At 37.3% G+C, this 19,491-nt stretch overlaps 1 protein-coding gene and 1 long non-coding RNA gene across 2 annotated transcripts; one reads left to right on the top strand and one right to left on the bottom strand.

Annotated features, from left to right (window-relative positions):
• Window positions 1-7,709: 7,709 nt before the first annotated feature.
• LOC124303961 (uncharacterized) lies at window positions 7,710-8,750 on the bottom strand. Its single transcript, XM_046761852.1, has one exon. It carries the CDS (start codon window positions 8,748-8,750, stop codon window positions 7,710-7,712), a length of 1,041 nt encoding a protein of 346 aa, XP_046617808.1.
• A 2,825-nt stretch (window positions 8,751-11,575) lies between these two features.
• On the top strand, window positions 11,576-13,372 carry LOC124304752 (uncharacterized). The gene is made up of 2 exons (XR_006908265.1): window positions 11,576-11,686; window positions 12,187-13,372. It is a non-coding gene; the product is annotated as an uncharacterized LOC124304752 (long non-coding RNA).
• Window positions 13,373-19,491: the final 6,119 nt, after the last annotated feature.

Below are 19,491 nucleotides of genomic sequence, written 5' to 3' on the forward strand. Positions count from 1 at the left end.
TTTATGCCCAGTTTGACGGACATACTCATGTTTTTTTGGATGGCCGCTGCCTCGGCCATCCTTGTCGCCGTACTGTGGATCAGTGACAATAAGTCCGTCATGTCCATATCGTCCGTGATCCGTGTTTTCGTGCCGATCGTGGATACAGCGGAAGCGCAACTCGCTCCGCTGCCCGTGCTCGACACGCTGTCCGTCCTGTCTCGTCGTTGGTGTCCCAGTATCGTCCTGTCCGCTGTTCCAGTTTTCGTGTCCGCTGTCTTTGTTGCCGTCTTTGTCACCTGGTCCTTGCACAATTTGCGGCCCTCAGAATCCGTGCCGCTGCCATGGGCCACCGGGGCTTTCACCCGATCGGAACCCAGGGTGGATTTCCCCTGTGCTGGGGCTACCACCTGAGGTATATCGTTGTTTACCTTGTGCATCTCCATAAAAGTTCCTAAGTTCTACGGGTCTCTCGGGGGCGCGACTCCCCGTACCGCGCCGGAACATAGCACGGCCCCTGAGGTCGCCTCGGGGGCCTTCCGTCGGACTTGTGCCGACTTCCGTCCCCTCCGACTTACTAGAAAACCTCGGGGTCGTCACTTCCCGAGCAGACCAGGTTTTTACGCCCAATCTGCCTCCTGAGGCCGCCTCGGGGGCCATCCGTTGGGCCTGTGCCAACTTCAGTCCCCCTTGACTTACTCGATGTACGCGGGGTCGTCACTTCCCGAACGGGGGATTTAACCCCCCCGCCACCTGCGGTCTATTATTATTATTATTATTATTATCATTATTATTATTATTATTATTATTATTATTATTATTATTATTATTATTATTATTATTATTATTATCATTATTATCATTATTATTAAATTACAATCAACAGTAGTGATAAAATATATTTATTTTTACTTGTGAATAACTTGTGAGAAGCATCAGTATTTGATCTTTGTCATCACCTATGACTCCAAATACTTCCTGGTCTGAAATTCCCGTAACATACTTCTGTTGATCAATTTTTTTCCAATCGTCTTTGAATCTTGTAAAAATAGCTACATTAGGTCCGGACGATGTAGGCCAATACGATTCAAATACAGATTTTAAAACCAGTTCAAGAATGTGGTGACGACATGGCAAGTAAATAAGCTCTTTTCCTAATGCTCGTTCTATTAAAACGCATGCACCACTGTGAGCTCCTAATAAAAAATCAATTTTAAATTAAATTTTTACAAATAGATGAATCGTCAATTGAACAATCAGAAAATGGTTAGCAAAATTTCAAGAAATCTCAAGAAGTAGGAATGATTCTGAAAATAATATTTTTTGAAAAAACTACAATAATTTATAAGTAAACAATACCTGTATTTGTTGCTGTAGTATCAAAGCATAGCGCTTTAACTTTATCCGCGACAGACCAATCCTGCATTTTTGAAACAATCACTGAGGCCTGATTTCCACCAGTTCCAGAAGCGATTTTTCGAGCTCCTAGAAATGTTTCTTGTCCCGAAGCTGTTAACGCAATTGCCACTCTATCGACATTTCCAGGTTCTTTATTGTTAGGCATTATTTTCCCATCCCAGTGTAGAACTCAATTATCAATTGTCAGATTGTCTTGTAAACTCTTCACTAAATTTTTTCTCACAGATTCACGCTTTCGATGGACCGTCATATGACTTACATTTTAGTCGTTTGGGTCAAGTCCTGCACTAATCAAAGTAGCATTTATGATTTGATGACCATTTCTGTCAGTTGCATTGGCAAGATCAAGTCTACTAGCAAGTAGTGGTGTCATTATGTCTTTTTTTTTTGGCTGTTGTGATAATTGAAGATCATCTTCATAATGAGAAATTGAGTGTGAAGTTCGACTAAGACTGGAATCCGTTTTTTGACTTAATAAGCCAAGATCGTTGACAGTAGACTGATTTTCTTCTATAAAATATTTAAAATATCCGTTAAGTTCTTGAAAATTCACAAAATAATTCAAAATTTTATTCGCTAAAAAAAAAAAAAAATTAAAACTTCACAAATTATGTACAGAAACTTGAATTGTAACGTCTAGATTTGTTGGACATTTTAGTAATTTTGAGGACGTAAATTAAAAATACTAGTAAACCTATATTTTTATATTATTTGCTGATTTTCAAGGATAATAAAAATTTTTTGAAATAGCTAGAATCTCGAATAAAAAAGAAAAGTCTACTTAAAAAAAGGAAATTCAAAAAGATCATTTTTTGTTACCTAAGAAGTAGATTAATTAAATACTGTGAAGTTTTTTTAGAAATGAGGAAAATGCAAGATTTATAAGTGAATCTCTCTATATAATTTGTATGCAAGAGTTACCCAAGATTGCGAAAAAGAATAACAACACTTACCAATTTCATTCCATTGATTTATATCACTGTCTGATATAAGATCAACCTCCATATTATTTTGAGGATTAACCTCAATGAAACCTCGTCGATTCAATTGCCGTTGACCTTGCAAAAATAATTTTTTATCTTCATCAATAAGTTTTGTTGAATTATGATGGGCAACGTCAAACAATTTTTCAATTAGCACACGAAAATGTGACGTTTTTTTGTGAGACTGCTTCTTATTTTTATTTTTCAACAAATTCTTCCACTGAGTATGATGGTGAACAAACTTTCTTATTGCAGAACTTTTACTACACGTCGGGATTCCAGCTTCAGCCCATAACTCAAAAACGTTTTCAATCGTAATTAATGCACTTTTTTCAATTGTCAATTTCTGAGAACAATGATAATGGAAAAAAAGCGACATAACCTCTTTCAAACTTGGCAGCTTACGTCCCACAAATTTTGTTATCTGGCAGCCAATTAAATAAATTTGTTTTTCCATATTTAACACTTGATTAATCAACTTGATAAACTTAATTCTCAGAAAATTAATAAATAAACTGTCAAGTTAAACAATTATCACAATAAAATGTAATCAGTAGCGTAATGATACGAGAAGAAACGTATAATAGTACAAAAGCTTGGAAGGCAATTATGTACAATAGTTGGTAGAGGGCGCAAATAACAATTGTATTATTAATCCTACCGAAATTGGGATTACTAATCCACTTAACTTAGCAGATAACAGAAGAAAATTGATATGAAGTGAAATAGACTATAAACATATGACTATGCAAATAGTAAATATATTATTAATACATAATACAAATAAATTTATAATAAACTTCTACGAATTTTTTCAGGTAAGTAAATATTTTTCGCTAAAAATCAATAAAAATTATCATTTGTCAAATTATTAATAATTTCGGATCTGCATTCCGTCAAATATATGCATATATTTATTGTTCAGTTGATAATTCTGGGTTTATAATACATATAAATCAATTTTTGTTGTATTTACGAAAAAAAAAGCATAATTTTAAACAGTCCGAAGTTTGAGGCTCGATATTTTTGAAACGGCTGGATTTACGCAAAATGTCAATCAGATCTTTTTTGTAGAGCATCAAATTTCCTATAAGACCTGATTTTGTCATACTTATGAAGTAGCTCGTTATCCCATCACAAAATTCCAAAGTTCAAAAAAAAATTTTCCCATGTTATTTAAATGGGAAATAGAAAATTACAAATCGCCACCTCTAAATAATAATATTAAGAGCTTATATTTTCACAGGGTCATTTTCTAGAGATACTCTGACGATTTTTCAATGTTCTTTGAAAAAAAAAAAATAGTCGGTTTTTTTGGGACACTCTAATATATATGTCTTGTACAACTAGATTTTTCAGCGTGGGGTAATGAGTTACCTCATCTGGCCGCTATGTGGCCTGGCTGAGATGTGGCCGCTAAGGGTTAATTACGTTCACCACGCGATGCAGAACCTTACGCCAATAATCACGTTATTCAAGGAATTGCGTATGCAGCCTGCTGTCAATTTCACCGAATACGTTGCTACGCAGAACTAATGTGGTAATATTTTTTCGATGATCGGATCCGCGCTCATGCTCTGTTATTCGCACATCATTCTTCCAGTCATTGAACCCAATTGTGAACACGTTGTTTCTTCTACGATCGAATAACTTACAGAGAACACAAAAAACTGTACCTGCAGTCTCGAAATAATAGAGCCATTCCCTTTTTCGAACCTCACCATTGGTCATTTTGTGGAAAAACATTTTGTTCGTGGCGTGTATCGCTTGCTTTAAATAGACGCATTTCGATGAATCAAAGTTCAAGGAATTGACGTCCTGCTTGATGGGATTACATATTATCTCATCGATCATATTCAATTCGATCAATCATGATCATCGATCAATTTCGGTCATTGAGCAGGATCTGAGAAATCCACCTCATGTTTTACTTCAATATCTACCGTGACTGCGGGTTCTTCGCTAATTTTCGGGCCACCGTCAACGGGCAAAACATCGGAAGTACACGGATTGTCTTCAACACTTTTTGAATAAGGGGCTTTATTTTCTGGCTCGTGATCAGCACTGGTTTCGCGTGATTGAAAGAAATTCTCTAGCCTCGGGATTTTTTTTTAAACTGCAGATTCCTTGTCATTTTTGTCTTTGATCAATTTCCGGCGTTGGGCACCACCGAGTTCATGAGGCAATATTGTACGTATATATATCTTTACATAAATTCACGCTAAAGCTGTGACAGAACTCAAGTCAACTGCATAACCAACAAAAATCCGGGAAATAACAATATGATTAATCACAGAATCATTCACATTGTACACAATAAGAAATCGGAATGAAATCTTGATACCACCCACATTGTAAAGACGTAAGTAAATTGTAGGTTATACCAGGATTTCGGACGTTGAGAATAAGGAATAGTATCGTGCCTCTACTCATGCGTAGCACATAATTTTCGGCACCTAAATTTTCAATTTCTATTTGTGTACAATCGGCACATTCATGTCATTTAATAACTTCAAAAATCTTTCACAATCACCAACACCACGGTTATAGACGCACTATTATCTCCGACGACAAGAAACAGGCTCTACCTAATATGGGGAACCTCCGGTGAATCTCTATTACTCATTGGCCTATATTCTAGAAAACTGTAATTTCCACCCTCTATCAGCACCATGTCTTGCACACCTATAATATTTTTAGGCTCAAAATGAGACCGTTCTTAATAACAGCGGAGCGCTGCTATCGCTACAAAAAATAATAAATGCAAATAGGCGAGGCGTGGAAGACCGTTGCCTGCAGGGTGCACACAATACTTTGTAATAAAAAGAGTATGTTAAATGTTTTTTTATCATTCTTCTTCCATAATTCGAAATGAAAATGTTATTATCGACGAAAAATATTAATTTTCAAACTTTATGGATCGGGAAGAAAAAACGACGCTGAAGTGAGCCGCAGGTTTCAACCGCATATTGCCGAAATCCAGGAATGAATAGAGGCCTGTAGCCCCCGACCTATAAATTTCGATTCTCACGTTCTAGCATACGTCAAGTAGTATCAATACTCGGCTAATCGTGATAATATGTGGAAGACAGTTACGAGTTGCCGAGAAACAACGCAGCTTGGGGCTGAAACCTGCGGCTAACTTCAGCGTCGTGAAAAAGAACGATCCAACGGCGCCCCCTAAACCGTGGCGCCCTAGACTATAGCCTCGGTAGCCTAGTGGGTAATTGGGCGTTGTTAAACGGTGCATAAATCTTCAAATTCGTCACAATATAATTGAATTAATATTTAATAAGATGGACTGCCGATTTCTATTTCATCTGGAAAATGTCTTCAGCCAATATTGTGCAAACCTTGTTATTATGTACGAGATTTCTACAGTCCCTTTCCTCTTGCGATTTATTTTGATATGAGCAAACTAAAAAACTCGAATTGTTACTTGCAGCAATTTAGATAAGAAATTGCTTACACGAAAACGGTATGCTTATATTTGAACCGAGGTATGACGTTAAACTTCAATGCGTTGTCGCAGATATGCCAATTCGAACCTTGTAAAAATGTTGTAAGCGTCACGGGGGATATAGTTCCTGCAATAGTGTGTTGTTCGCAGTGAATCACAAGGCACAGAAAGAGGATCGACAATTGTTCACTCACGGACATTCAGGGATTAACTATGAACAGCGCACAGATGTGTCGTTTCGGACACAAATTTTTCAGGAACATCATACAGGTACTTCACCATTATTAGATATAAAACCTGATCTGGATATGATTAAAACGACGTTGTTAGATTTCGTGTACTTGATGTCCGCTGTTGTAAAAGAAAAAAAAAAAAATCAGTGCGGTCGGGGGACCCCCGTAGAGAACGAAGTTCCTTACGATTTTTCTTCAACACCGAATGTGATTCGATATAGAGATTTACATCGTTTCGATTTGTCAATTTTCGTGACGTTATGAAAAGCGTTACGCCTCCTCCATGCAACTCTCTCTCTCTCTCTCTCTCTCTCTCTCTCTCTCTCTTTGCATCTTTTCAAGGCAAATAATGTAAAGTAAGGAGTCAAATCAAAAAGTTTCATTAAATATTTTACGAAAAAAATATTCAGTCGATAGAAACGAGATGTGAAATAGTGAATCAAAAGTCATATAAAAAGGATTGTAGATAAAATTATTTCTGAGGTTATAAAATCGGCCGCGCACGATGCTCGCTGCGAGAATCTCGATACTCATGCGCACACACGCATTCGTATATAAAAGAAAGAGATAGTGCGAGAGAGAGAAAGTCGCACCTAGAGAGAGAGAGATAGATAGAGAGATAGATAGATAGATAGAAAGTTTATTACTGCCCCCGTTCAACCTTGGGGCAAATTATAAAGTGCGACATATGTCGGTTTAATAAGAAAATAAGTAAACATAAAATAGATTTTTTCAATATAAATTCTTAAGTGTTATATGGACAACCATTTGAAAGCGCTGAGTATCCAAGAATTTTCAAACTCAAACATAGCTGGAACAAAGAATAGCATGTATTACAGTAAAGCGTTATTAATTATATGATAGCTCTCTCACATAACAGATTTTCATTTGGTTAGAATCTAGTTTCTCGTTGAGAGAGAGATAGATAGATAGATAGTTTAATATACCCTAGCACGCTCTGGGGCAACATAATACATAGATTTATGTGGAGGATATTCTTGATGAATAGATAATTGTACAGGTGTAATAACAATATTAAAACTACTTGAAACTAAACTTAATTTAAATAAATACTAAATTTTCTTGGGAACTTGGACAGAATTGATCAGATTCAACTTATCAAAATTTGCAACGTTTCGTTGGTTTCATTTATTTTCCAACTTCATCAGGCAAGCTGTAACAGATGTACATAAACTTTAAAATTAAGTTGCATAAAACAATAGACATGATACATGTAAGTTACAAATTCAGAAATAATAAACTAAACAAAATTACAAAATATTTACTTTTGAGGTTAAATCATCGTTAAAATCCTCTGGTCCATAACATCAAGTCAAAAATATGTTTAAATAAGACTAGACACATATATACATTTTTTTTTTTTAATAAAATTATAAATTCATTGTGCCAATAAATCAATTTAAATAAAATAAAATGGACAAATATAATGATGGACAAATACACATGTCAAACGTAGTGACTCTTAAATCACAGACTGTACTACTCTCACACAGTGTGATATAGTACGTGTGGAGGTCGCATTATCTGTATTGTCAACATGACTCTGTTGTCCATGACTAGTACTATTCATATTGTGCGCGAAAGTTCAACCTCTAAGTAAAATAAAAATAATTACTATGACTTCACTAAATCCTTAACATCATTTATCAGGTCACTGTAAATTGTACTGAGGTTTTGCGTGTCGGATCTAAAATTGACACAATTCATCGCCTTAATAAAAATCATTTCGCTTAGGTTTCTCTTCATGTAATTTTTCTCCAGATCTAAAATCTCAACATCCTCGAACTGAAAGTTATGACCATCCTCAACAAAGTGATGTTCCGCTAATGCTGTTTTGTTGTTTTTTATGGACTTCTCAGGTCTGCAGTCAAGTTTGTGTTGTCTCACTCTGGCTTTTAATTTTTGCCTGGTCTGTCCAACGTACCATTTCCCACACGAGCACGGAATCCTGTATACCAGGCCAGATCTATCTTCTTTCTCCACTTTGTCTTTTAGCCGGGAAAATAGATCCTTAACCTTGAATACATTATAGAATACCAACTTGCAGTTGGTGTGCCTAAATAAAGATCCCAGTCTTGGTGACAAGCCTTTTATGTAGGGAAATCTGCTAAACGACCAATTCCTGTTGACATTGTTGCTCCTGATGTTGTTTCTAATCCTCTCGGACACAATTTTCTCACACTTGCTGATGACCTTGTTTGGATAATTGTTAGATGACAGTAATCTTCTAACCATGCGAATACTTTCCTTGGTCTTGTTCACAAGACTCAAACGCATGGCTCTGTTCAAAAACCCTTTTACAACCCCCAATTTCTGGCTCAATGGATGATTGGAATTAAAATTCAAAATTCTTCCTGAGCTGTACGGTTTCTTGAACCAAGAAGTTATAAGATCACCATCTTCTGATCTTTCTATTAGTATGTTCAAAAAAGGCAACTTCCCGTTATTCTCAACTTCCAAGGTAAACTGGATGTCCTTGTCAATACTATTAAACACACCTAAGATGCTGTCTACTTTATCCTTTGGAACCACTGCGAAGAGATCATCAACATACGACTTAATAATCGGAATTTCAAAGTCAAGGTGAGTCAACGCCATTGAAACAACATAATCTACTGCAATGATGGCAATTGAAGGACTTGCTGGACTCCCCATAGCACATCCTTCCTTCTGAAGGTAAAAATTGCCATCAAACACGAAATATCCCGAGTCGTAACAAAAATCAATAAGCTCTAGTAGAGTAGTCTGGTCCAATTGCACAAATTTCTGGATTTCATCCCACCGCTCAATGATGATTTTCCTTATTAAACTGTTATGAACATTAGTAAAAAGAGATACTACGTCCAGTGATATTAAAACATGGTAACATAAGTTGAATCTGATCAATTCTGTCCAAGTTCCCAAGAAAATTTAGTATTTATTACATTTAACATGGATGAGAACCAAGATTCGGATCTTAATTTAAATGCTTAAAAAGAACTAAATATGGAAATAACAAAATAATAAAGATATATGGGAATCAAATACAGAGTAATATAGTACAATGTTAGGCTCATAGGACTGGAAATCAAAAGAAGGTTATTGCATTGATATATTGTTGATATACACAGACCAGAGCCGAACTAAGAAGAAATCGGAAATAATTCATGCTGAATTTAATAAATGAATTTATTATGTCTGAGCACTTAACAAACCCCGCTCTAGCTGCTAAAAATGTGCATCAAGTTGTGATTTCAATATACTTAGAGTAGGGGAGGAAGTGATATTAGCTGGTAACGAGTGCCAGAGATATGCTGCGGTGAGTCGAAAAGAGCAGTGATAAGATGCTGTTCTATGAATAGGGATATGAAAAATGGAGGAAGAAGGAAGTCGAAAAGAACGTCGCAGATCAGGGTCGAGTTTGGGAAGGAGAAGCTTCAGATAGAGAGGTGATTTCATAAAGAGGATACGATATGTCATTATGCCAAGAAAATATCTTCGACGATTGCTCACATTTAGCCAATTCAGCTGTAGACGGTAAGGAGTAATGCGTTCATCACGACGTAAATTAAAAATGAAACGAATGCACGAGTTTATCAAACGCTGAAGTTTAGTATTCAGTTCGTCAGTTAAGTCATTATATGTATACAAGACAACAGTAGTCTACATGAGGGAATATAAGAGTCCTGATCAGTTTAATACGAAGCGGTACAGAAAGTGAATTTTTGTGATGTTTAAGTTTATGTAGTATCGCATATATTTTCTGCGATATCAAAGAGATGTGGTGGTTCCATGAGAGATCATTGTCAAGGAGGATACCTAGATTGCGGACGTTCGATACATAACCCAGTAAACATGAGCCGGTTAAAATGTGGTTGAAGAAACGTTAAGGTCGTATAATTATGGTATAGGTAGGAAATATTACCGTGTTCGATATACGGTAATTTTTCAGTAAAATATTAATCGTTGTCTCTCCACAAATATTATACGATTTTCATTACACGTACATTTAAACAACGGTTTCTAGACTAATAATCAACGTTTTGTTTACTAGTTCAATTGCTAATTTAAATTCGTTAAAAACCGGTATATTTATAGATATTAAAATACAAATTTTCTACGTTTCATCGTCAACGTTTTGTTGTGGTAAGCGAGATTCGTAGTATAAACGTGTGGTAAAACCGTTTATATTTCTAGTCCTATGAACAGTTAATATACATGTTTTATTCCTTCACCGGCAACACAAGTTTAACGTTTCATTCACTGCTTTTCTACAACATTTAAACAACGGTTTCTAGACTAATAATCAACGTTTTGTTTACTAGCTCAATTGTCAATTTAAATTCGTTAAAAATCGGTATATTTGTAGGTATTAAAATAGAAAATTTCTGCGTTCCATCATCAACGTTTTATTGTGGTAAGCGAGATCCGTAGTATAAACGTGTGGTAAAATCCATTATATTTCTAGTCTCATGAACAGCTAATATACATATTTTATTCCTTCACCAGTAACACAAGTTTAACGTTTCGTATAGTTACCATACCTTGCCAATATGTTCTCATTAATTGTTTAATAATTAAGTCAATACACTTTTGATCTACTGATCACATGTAATACGTGAAAATTACGTCGTACATAGACTTGTCATATCGATACACAGAATTATATACCTACTCGGGCCGAAACGTAAACAAGATTTGTTTCGTACCTTTCTGACCTTCATATCCAAGAATACTACCCTTTTCAACATAGTGAGGGCAGGAATCAACTTTTACATCATTTACTTACATATTGCGATGTTTGAATTTGGAACTATAATCATTATATTCAAGTTTTTCTCATGTTAGCAGTGACTAAAATTCAACGTTTTGTTATCCTCCTCAGCACGTTTTTCTGATTACCTTAAATTTTGTAAACAACTGGTCATTCGATTTCCAATCTTTTTTTTCATTCGATAAACTAGTAAGTATCATCAAAAATATGAAAAAATTCAGGTGACATAACACTAGAAGTGATAATTTTATTCTACGTAATATTGTAAAGTAGAACAATATGTTACCTCCATTTTTTCAAATTCTTTTCCTTGTGTTATTGTTAATTCCCCAACATAGGAAAAAAAGTTGAAAAATCGATGAACAGATTTTTTTACAAAGGTCACCAAGAAATTACGTAGTTGAGCATATAAGTGCATCCCTTCGCGGCGTCTTTATTAATTGTAAAACATACGTTTTCCTATACCATAATGTATATATTGGAATAACCCATGCTAGGAAAGCGAGTGGCCGTAGATGAAACTCGTGTACCATGGATGTTACATATACGTATAATGAGCGCATGTATCAAACGACAAGCGGTCGCGAAGAATCGAGAATGTCCTAGCGTGAAATACTCGCGCCTCTTCTTCTGCCTCTGATTGGCTCGCTAGGTCAGCGTGTTGTAACTCGTACGGTTCCTGCACGCTGAGAGCCGAGGACGACGCGCCAGAATGCCCCCCCCCCCCCCCCACCACCGTTCGCGAAGGCTCTCAGCTCACGCGATCAGTGAATCAGTCTAATTTGACCAACTTCCGAGGTCAGTGCACGTCCGTGTTTATGTGAGCCTTCATAAGCTGGTAAGTACAAATGTATTTTCTATTTGGAAAAATTTATCACGATGATTCAATACAGACGAAAATGACAATACAGGCGTAAATAACCTGACAATAAAAAGAAGAAACAAATACTTTGTGATTGCGTCGTACTTGCTTTTGAACGTCGCCGAAAGGATGTAGGCACAATAGAATTGCTTGTAGATAATGCTATAAGAAGCATGTCTATGGTATGGAATATATACTGATTGCAAATAGAAGCCGCAGATATTTATTGTTAGCTTCATTCTTACTTGTGCAGGCATCGTTTTTCTTTTATAAGGTTATCCAGTGAAATAGATCGCTAACACATACGTATCATGTACGAATGAACGATCATTTAGTGGCTGCATCTTTTCCCAATAAACACACAGTGGTTGAAATGATATATAATAGACCTGTCAAGACACGTTGAGAGAACGTTGAAATGGCACATAAAGATTATTCTACCTAGAATACAGGTGTTAAATACTATGTATTTTCAGGTATTTGACGGATTAGCAGTGATATCGAGGAAGTGAATGCTCCAGCTGCGGTCGAATAATAATTAAAACTTATGCGTATTGCGTACCTAGACAACGCTTTCTATAGCGTCTGTGTTCTTTTTTGAAATAATGTGCCAATACTTTTTATTATTTTACTTTGTCAGGATTGTGATTTTTTACCTAGTCCCGAGATGAAAGTTAACAATTTTCCTCGTTAGGGTATAATCATTGTATGATTATTTTGTTTCATGTTTTATTTGTTATCAAACCTCTTGTATCGGATATAAGTTTTTGTTTGTTCATGTTTACTTAATTTTACTATTTGCTATACTTCTATACTCTTGTGAGTACATCTGTACAATTGAGGTATGCGTATATGTAAAAGACTGTATGTTTATTTATACATCCCAGTCAACATTCACACAGTTACATCGTTGGCATAATAAAATGTCCGCATCAACGATACAGACAAACTGGTATATAAAAAACTACTATTATGTTTCTGATACATTGTTAAAGCGGATATTTCGATACGTGTGCAATGTAACTATTGTCATTGTTGCCTTGGATGAAAGTACCTTATAATAAATATATATCATGTTTCGCAAAGGTGTGTGCTTTATCTCATTTAGTTGTCCTGTATTTCTCATAAGAATACATAGGTGTGGATGTAAAATAATTAATATCATTTAATTGGTGCAAGTTACCATTACTGAAATAGCTAAGAATGTGAGCGTTGCTGTATCATCTAACCCCTGAGATAAGTCCATATTGACCATACAAGAAGCTTTTAACAGCTTGTGTATTAATATAGTACATGAAAAATTATACCGAAAACATATTCTCAAGTTGGTTGTTACACGTTTATCGGAACCGCGTGATATTCGATTAAGTGTATTCAATTAAACGTATAATAATTGTTTACGGATATCGTTTTTACGTTAAATCAACACACATTAAGTACGTGTATTATTATAAAAAAAATTTTCCAATGAACACGCTTATTAAACGTGTTTGAACCACGAAAAATGGTGGCTATAACAGGTATATATTAAACGTCTACGTTAACATTTAAATTGCGTTCTTTCATACTTGTTTCATTACGTTTCTGAAAACCGTAATTTCGACGTTTACTTCAACCGTGGAATATCCGGATCATAATCACTAACAGAAAACGTTGATGAGCGCAGTAGAAAAAACCTATATCAGGGCGGAAATTTTTCACGAGAAAAAACGTATGTGCTAAACGATTATTCAACTATATACAACGTTATTTTTCGACGAATTTCTTACGATTTATTTACCAGCAATGTTTATTGGGAAGGTAGGGGATTGTTACCGATAGAAATGGATGGTAGAGTAGTCAAATCAATGTTACCAACATAGGAATTGCTGCCAAGAATAATGGCTTTCGATTTTGATATGTTTAGAGCTAGACCGTTCGAACGAGAAAACTCAGCAATGACCTGGGCATCGTGAGAAACCTTGGCAATCGCATTATTTATTTCGGATTGTAAACAGTGCAAATAGATTTGCGTGTCATCTGCAAAGATCATTCGCTGACAATAACGCAAATTGTTTCCAATGTCATTTAAGAAAAGGGTGAAAAGCAGTGGTCCAAGAACTGAACCCTGTGGAACACCAGCTGTAGTATTGAGCCGGTTAGAAGAACCGCCCTGATCATCTACAACAGCTTGCGATCCACCCGTTAAGTACGAGAAAAACCAAGTGAGAGCTGAATCAGAAAACCCGAGCCTCTTTAGTTTAGAGAGAAGTTGTAGATGAGGGACAGTGTCGAAGGCCTTGCTAAAATCGAATAGTAATAAAATAGTTAGTTTTCGCTCATCAATAGCTAGCCTGACATCGTCAGAAACTTTTAAAAGCGCTGTTTGGGTACTAAATGAACTGCGGTAAGCTGATTGTCGATTATCAATGATGTCGTGAAGTTGAAGGAAGTCAACAATCCGATTGTGAATTATCCTCTCAAAGAGCTTCGAAAATTCAGGGAGATTGGCAATTGGTCGGGTATCAGACGGTGAGCGAGGTGTTTTGATTTTTGATAGTGGTCTTATGAGCGCTCGCTTCCAACTGCTCGGAAAATGAGAATGGTGAATAGAGAGATTGAAGATGGATGTTAGATGTGAAACTAGCTTGGGTAGAGCTTTGGACATACAGAACAAGGAAATACCGTCTGCACCAAACGCAAGTGAGTTAGATAGTTGAGAGTGAAGATAATGAGACACTGTATCAATGGAAATCGAGGCAAATGAGAAGGATAGGAGAGGTTGGGGCTTTCTATGAGCATGGATGAAAAAGATGAAAATGTTAATGGAGGATTTACTCCAGAGACAGAGGCGAAATGAGCATTTAACTGTTCAGGAGAAAAGAAATGAAGTGGAGATGAAAGTGTAGATTTTGTGATGCCCAAGTTTGCAAGTTCTCTCCACATTCTAGCCGGCTCATCAATAGAGCTCAGTTTATTTAAAAGGTACTGATTTTTTGCTTGTCTGAGGTCAGTGGTCAGCTTGTCACGGTATTGACGATAGATAGCATATCCTAAAAGACTACTCGTACGCTTCGCATGTTTGAAGAGTTTGTTCCTATTACGCATTCTTGATCTAAACTCAGGAGTGAGCCATGGTGACACTGTTCTCCTTACGACGAACGAACGATTGGGAGCATGTAAATCAAATGCTGAATAAAGAGATGATGCAAGCGACTGTACTTGTAAATCTACATCAGTTAGAGAAGTAATCGAGTGAGGAAAGAGAACAGGTTCAGTTGGAGATAATAGAGTATCTAGCGTATTAAGAAAATCTCGTTGACTAAAAGTCTTGATGCAGCGCCTTGTTATTTGCCGTTGTAAAGGCACAGATAAATCAAACGCAAACCTAAGTTCGAGAAGATCATGACCTACGGTGAAGGGAGCAGTCGACTTAGAGTATGACAAAAATTTATCTTCACTATCCAAGATAAACACATTGAGCCAAGAATCGGAGTGCGAAGTATGAAATGTCGCTTCAGAAGGAACAAGAAAGACAGAATGAGACAAAACTAAGTTTCTTAAAGAAAGCGCTTCGAAGTTGTTGGATAGAAGATTGCAATTTAGATCGCCGACTATAATGATGTTTTTATACGCATGCGCCAGACGATTAAGGCTCGAGGTGAAATCTTGAAAGAGATGACCTTCAGGTCTCCTATACGTATACAGAATTAAATAATAGAGATTCACCATTTGGTTGAAAAATATCAAGAATGAGAAATTCAGGGGAGTTTGAGAATTTGCTAGGGGACGCGTAGAGGATATCAGCTTTAAGTGGAGTATGAATATAAACTGCAACCCCGCCCCCTTCTTTACCTTCCCTATCATTTCTAATAATAAAATAATTGCTAATATTAATGAGATCATCATGAATGTGTGAGTGAAGCCACGTCTCAGAAATAGAAATCATGTGAAAGAAGTTTGATTTAAAAAAAAGGTCTGACTAGATCGATATGAGCAAGCAGGGAGTTAGCGTTGAATTGAGTAATTTTTACATGAGATGACACAGATTGAGTATGAGGAGAAGGATTTGAAAAAGATTTGTCCGGTTGAGGCAGTCGAATGAGAAGCTCAAGATCATTAATAGTGCGAATAATGAACGGTTGCTGACCATTCGCTTTCTTAACAGGAATGGTAAAATTTTTAACCCAAACATAGTCTTAAGAGGTTTGTTTAGCACGGGCTTTAGTCTGTTGCAATAATTTGTACGAATCTGACGGCAAGAACTCATTAATAAAAATGTTACCGGAAAAATTTGAACCAAGAACCTCGCTGATTTTTAAGTCATGTTTAACGCGCTTGCTGTTAATAACTGCTTCTCTGACTGCAGCAGAAGTGAGGGTGACCACAAGAAAGAGAGAGACATACGCATCGATAAATGCGCGCCTCACGGAAGCAACTCACTATTTGTAGTGTTGTTTTTCTTTTGCATTACTCTGACAGCAAGGATATAAGGTATCAATTCAGTAATGCCGAGTGCATTGAAAATTTTTTGAACCACAGAAACCGGAGTGTCAGATCCAGTCCAGTGGGAAGGCCAGCTACAACAATCATGTTTGGCGTGTCATTATGTCTAGTGTCTAGAGCTTCGAGTTTCGAATTTAATTGCAATATCTCCTGCTTTAGATAAGCATTAGCATTCTCCAACCAGTCGATTTTTTCAGACTGAGCAGTGACGGTTTGAATAAGTTTTGGTAACTCACTGACTGAAGTTTTGATATTCTGTATCGCTTGTCTCTGTTCATTTGCAAAAGCAGCGAAATTCGCTTCAGAATTAAGTAATATGGCCATAATTGACTGTAGTGTAACCTGATCATTCTGCATGGTCGGTAGAGAAGTTGAAACTGCGCCAGCATTGAGCTGAGATGATTTTCTACCAAACATCGTGGTAAGATAAATTAAGCAACAGCTATTGACTGATCGGTAAGTTAGGTAACTTTTACTACAGCCGGGATGGAAGTGACGGCCGCACTGAGAAGACGATAATGCTTGATTTGCTATCGACTTCTTACATTTAAAGCAGAGAGGGGGAGACATACAGAGTCACTACGCGACACTGTTGATCTAGAGATGGTAGTTACGATGTGGACACTATGGATGGCAGCAGAAGTCAGTCATGTAGATCACCGAGGTTGTGAATAGATGGATCACAGTCCAACGAAGCTCAACGAGCAATTCTCTAGCGGTCATTCAATGGGAAGAGGGAAGGCAGCGTGGGAGTTGTAAACAACTTGAAAATCGTCCGTCATCTGTCAAAGTCGTTACAGCCAAGAATTTTAGGTCATAAAGAACCAGTTTTCGGTTTATTACCTCAGCCCGTAGCTCAGAAGAGAGCAACGACGATTTTTAGCTCAAAATTTTGCCAGAGCGACGTGGAAGGAAAAAAACCTGGAAGCAGAGCCCAAAAACGAGCAGGAGACAGCAAGAAATAATTTAGAAAAGGAGGTTGACAGAAAGTAGCTAAACAGGTACTCACCAGAGAGAGAGAGAGAGAGAGAGGGAGAGGGAGAGGGAGAGGGAGAGGGAGAGGGAAAGGGATTATAATTTATTGATGCCCTAGTTTGACTATGGGGCAAAGGTAGATAAGATTCGGAATGCATATGCAAACAACGAATAGTAAATGAGATACAAATGGTGATCACTTGACCTATTACTTAAACACAGCTACTTAACTTACTGGCTAACTTAAATATAATAAAGAATTTAAAGAATTTACGAACACGAGAAGTGATCAAAGCTATGTGATGTTAGTTAGGTTAGGAAATGAATAACTGAGCAAGCTAGAACTAGAACTTAATCACAGGACTAGCATAAGCATAAAGGGATGAGCAATGGTAGAGCAAAGCGATCAAGATGCCGGATGACAATGTCAGTACGCACGACGTAAGCATAGAGCATTAATTCGATAATAATGATTATGATAATTGTAATGGTAATTACTATAGTAATAATATAAAATAGTAATAGTAGGTTAGTAAGTTTTGATACAGTAACAATGTAGGATGCACTACTATAAGCATAATAGAGAGTAACAGAACTGTAGTAAATATTGATAATAATAAAATAATCACAGGATAGTCGTAGTACGGAAACCACATTCAGAGGCGGGGAGATTCGCTAGCGAAAAGGTACGAGAAAAGGAGGTATTTAAATATCCGTATGGAGCTAGCGTTGACAATCGGTTGTGGTAGGGAGTGCCAGAATTTTGCTCCAGAGAGCTGAAAAGAATTTGCAAGAGCTGCAGTGCAATGTCTGGGGATGTGAAAAAAAGAAGCTGAGGCGGGATATCGAGATGATCGTCGCAAGTTGGGATCCCCAGTGACCAGGAGTTCCCGTATATACGAAGCGACACTGCGATAGCGGATATTGTACATGGAGATATAACCTACGATTTCGGACTGATAACCAGCCCAAGCGATGCCTATAGGGAGTGATATGCTCATCTCTTCGGATGTCAAAGATAAATCTAATTGCACAGTTAACTAATCGTTGAAGCTTGGTATTGAGCTCGTCAGTTAGATCCAGGTAAACCAGGCAACAATAGTCAATGTACGGAACTATGAGGGTAGAGACTAATTTGCATTTGAGCCGGTGAGATAGAGTTTTTATGGAACTTCATTTTGTGGAGCGTATAGTGAAGTTTCCGAGAAACAGATGAGATATGACTATTCCAAGAGAGATTTGAGCACGTGATAACACCGAGGTTTTTTGCTTCCGACACATACGGAAGAGAAACTCCATCAACAACGATCGGCCTCAAGCTATCGACATCAATCGACCTGACGTAAGCATCGCTACCCAAAATCATGACCTTGGACTTATTGTTAACCAAATTTAACATGAGCCCATTAGAATGAGCATAACTGAGAATGGACTCGGCGTCGTGAGCAATTAAGTCAAGTCCCTGAGCGAGGTTATTCGGGGGGATGGTCATATAAATTTGTGTGTCGTCAGCAAAGATCATGTATTCTGAGTAGTTTAATGCGTTCCCTATGTCATTGATAAAAAGTGAAATAGAAGGGGGCCAAGCACTGAGCCTTATGGGACCCCAGAGGTCGTAGGTAGCCATTGCGAGGCTGACCTGTCGTCATCGATCACAGCTTGCGTTCGACCTGTAAGATAGTGGAAAAACCACGATAGAGTAGATGTGGAAAACCCAAGAGACTCCAACTTGGCAAGAAGAAGAGTGTGCGGTACAGTGTCAAATGCCTTACTGAAATCGAATAATATTAAAATTGTGACCTTACGTGCTTCAATCCCCCGTCGAACATCATCACCCACTCTATGCAGAGCCAACTGAGTGCTGTAGCCCGATCGACAACCAGATTGCCTTGGATCTAGTAAATTATTACTCTCTATAAATGCTACGATCTGCTGGCGCACAACCCTCTTGAATACCTTAGACAACTCAGAGAGATTAGCAATAGGTCTTGTTTCTGATGGGGATAGCGGGGACCTAATTTTCGACAAAGGTCTAATAAAAGCACGTCTCCACGCAGATGGAAAATAACCTAGTCGAACGGATTCGTTGAAAAGAGCGGTAAGGAGAGTAGAAATTTCAGGGAAAGCAGAGTTTAAACAGAATAGAGGGGTACCATCGGGACCTGATGAGTAGGAACGGAGCGGGGAGATATTGATGATTTCGAAGATTTTATCTGGAGTAGTAAGAGCCAGAGAAAATTTTGGTGGAATATTGGATAGTGGTAGCATAATCGCGGTAAAATCATCGTGAAAGCAAGTGTTAGCAGCATTCGAGATGTTCG

This window comes from Neodiprion virginianus, chromosome 1 (assembly GCF_021901495.1).
Source record: "Neodiprion virginianus isolate iyNeoVirg1 chromosome 1, iyNeoVirg1.1, whole genome shotgun sequence".
Taxonomy (NCBI): Eukaryota; Metazoa; Arthropoda; class Insecta; order Hymenoptera; family Diprionidae; genus Neodiprion; species Neodiprion virginianus.